This window comes from Emiliania huxleyi (assembly GCF_000372725.1).
Source record: "Emiliania huxleyi CCMP1516 unplaced genomic scaffold EMIHUscaffold_76, whole genome shotgun sequence".
Lineage (NCBI taxonomy): Eukaryota > Haptophyta > Isochrysidales > Noelaerhabdaceae > Emiliania > Emiliania huxleyi.
Window position 1 is genome coordinate 118792 of NW_005196310.1, and position 2433 is coordinate 121224.

The 2433-nt window shown below is 66.3% G+C and overlaps 2 protein-coding genes across 2 annotated transcripts in view; one reads left to right on the plus strand and one right to left on the minus strand.

Moving 5' to 3' along the window:
• The window catches only part of EMIHUDRAFT_217914 (hypothetical protein), a gene marked incomplete at both ends in the record, with an annotated part of 2250 nt that extends 1400 nt beyond the window's left edge, over positions 1-850 (minus strand). Inside the window, 2 exons of the mRNA XM_005760295.1 lie at positions 520-636; positions 822-850. Coding sequence (XP_005760352.1) covers positions 520-636; positions 822-850 — 146 coding nt within the window. The remainder of the gene's footprint in view (positions 1-519; positions 637-821) is intronic.
• A 1123-nt stretch (positions 851-1973) lies between these two features.
• The window catches only part of EMIHUDRAFT_465670 (hypothetical protein), a gene marked incomplete at both ends in the record, with an annotated part of 3914 nt that continues 3454 nt past the window's right edge, over positions 1974-2433 (plus strand). The window contains one exon of the mRNA XM_005760296.1: positions 1974-2260. Within this exon, the coding sequence (XP_005760353.1) occupies positions 1974-2260 (287 nt within the window). The remainder of the gene's footprint in view (positions 2261-2433) is intronic.

Sequence of the window (2433 nt, forward strand, 5' to 3'; positions counted from 1 at the left end):
AGAGCATGTACAGCTGCGGCGGTGGTGTGGGCGGGCTGGGAGGAGGCGGGTCGCAGAACCAGCCACCGGCGCTGACGCCGCCACGGCCGCAGCGTGTGGTCACAGCACTAGACGGCATTGCCGGGGGCCCAGTTGGTTGCGAAAGTTGCGGGCGGACGCACGAGCGGTCTTGTTTGAATGACTAGTGGGGGACCTGCGGCGGACCCGCCTCTGTTGTTCGGGCAGTGAGAGACGCAGGATCTGCACGCCAAAGTGGGGCCACTCCGCATTTTCATTTTGGTTTTGGGTTGTCGGAGATCATCCATCAGCACTCATAAGTCAGTCACGTCTGTCAAACAAAGCAGTCGTGGCACGTGAGCAGACGGTCGCTGCATGCAACGGCGCCGCCACACGCTCCGGACGACCGACACACCGACACACCACGCACAATGGGAAGCTATCGCGCACGATCGGACATCGCACCCACCGGCAACACCTCGCCGCACAGATGGGGGGGGGGAGGCATAATCCCACACACACCGGTTGCGATGCTCGAGCAGCCGGAGGATCAAAAACTTGAAGCGCGCCTCGTTTTGGTGGCGAAAGATGCGCCATGGGGCCTTGCCGGAGGACGAGGCTGCGGCCGTGAGACGCATCCTGCGGAGCGACCTCGAGCTCTGGGGGAGGTGGGAGAGACGGCTCAGAGGGGGGTTGGTATAGCGTGCTGGTGAAAAGACCCACGCGTATGATATCCGCAGCGGCGTGTAGCTGTAGGGCGTTCCATGGCGCTGCTGCCGGTGTGGGCGCGGCCATCAAGCAAACGACGCGGCGCGACACGCCACCGGCGCGCGAAGTAGACGAGGAGCGGCATCGAGCCGTGTCTCTCTCACGCACTCTCTTGCGCGCAAAAAGCGTTGTGAGGTGACTAATCGAAACTTAGTGTGCCCGTGCTTGTTTCTTTTTTGGCAAGGCCCGAGAGGCCGGTGCAGGCAGCGCGCCGCCGCCTTCCTCCTCACACCGCCGAGCCTCCACTCGCAGCTTTCGCGCGCCCGCATCCCCTTGCCTCCCCGGCAGCCTCCTGCCTGCGCGACGCTGACAGCGCTGCTTCTCGCGCGTCGCGCCCAGAGACCACCGCGCTGGCTGGCGTTACCCGCCGCTGCACAGAATCTCAAGACAGGCTTTTGCACCGCAGGCCGGCGGCGGCGCGCGCAGGCGGCACAGGACCATCCCGAGGAATATATTTTCTCTTCTTTGCCCTCAAGTTCGACTACTGTGTAATAACATCAACCTACCTCATGTGAGTTGTACGTGTGCTCGTCCTCTGTCGACACGTACACAGCACATAGTTGAAGCCGGGAATCTTCTTGAAGTCGGAGACTCGCAGGTCAAATGAAGACGGCTTCTGGCTCTTCCCTCTCACATATAAGCCTGTGCTGTGGCCCGCTGCCCTCGTTGCATTCGCGCCGGTGTAGCCAGCGGCCGTCTTCACTCCGCCCCCTCTCCCTCCCCTGCTTTTGCCCAAGTCGGATGATGCTGCCAGCCATCCCATGAATCGAACGGCCGTGGAAGCGGTTTGTGATGCGACCCGCTCTCTCTCTCTCGCAAGCGGAATGCTGATCATCGAGATCGGACGCCGAGTTCGAATTGGACACAGCGCTCAGTCGGCAATCGCGTAAGCAACATCAAACTTCTCGCTGCCCCCCTGCTCCGTGGTCGTGTTGCCGGCTTGAGCTGGCGGCGCCAGCGACGAACCGGGACGGGGCGACTGCCGGGGCGGCAGAGGGGGGCGGCGAGAAGGAGTCGGCGGCGCGGATGGGTGAGGGGCGGGCTCCACGACGGCGAGGGGCGGCGGTGGAGCAAGGCAGCCCCCGGGGAGCACGGCCGAGGCGGGCAGTGCCGCCGCCGCGCTCAGCCCGCCGGGAGGCACAATCGCGGTCTGCACGGTCCGCGGCTGTGCGCCCATCATCTGGGGCGCCCGCGCGGCGGCGGCCATCATGCTCGGGTCCGGCTGCCACGCGAGGCGGAGCTGCATCGTCCTCACGTCTGCCGGCGCTGGCGCGCCCGCGGTCTGCACTGCCACTGGCGGCGCGGTGAGGGTCTGCATCGCGGGCTCGCCGAGCACGTGCACGAGGACGAGCTGGGGGCGCGGCGGCGGCGCGGAGGAGGAGGAGGGGAGCAACGAGGAGAATGGGCTGGCGGCGCCGCCCTCGAGCCAGAGCTCGTGCCGCGTGCACAGCTGGCTCGGTGGCGCCAAGACCTGCCTCTTGCGGATGCCGGCATTGTGCTCGCGCGCGGCCTGCACGTAGACCGCTCGCTGGGCATCGGAGAGGGACTGCCAGCTCGCCTCCACCGCCTTGCGGACGGCGGCAGCGCCCTGGTCGGGCTGCGTGCGCTTGAGCGACTCGGACTGCGCGCGCACAAAGAGGGAGAAGGCGCGCACCGGCCGCGCCGCAA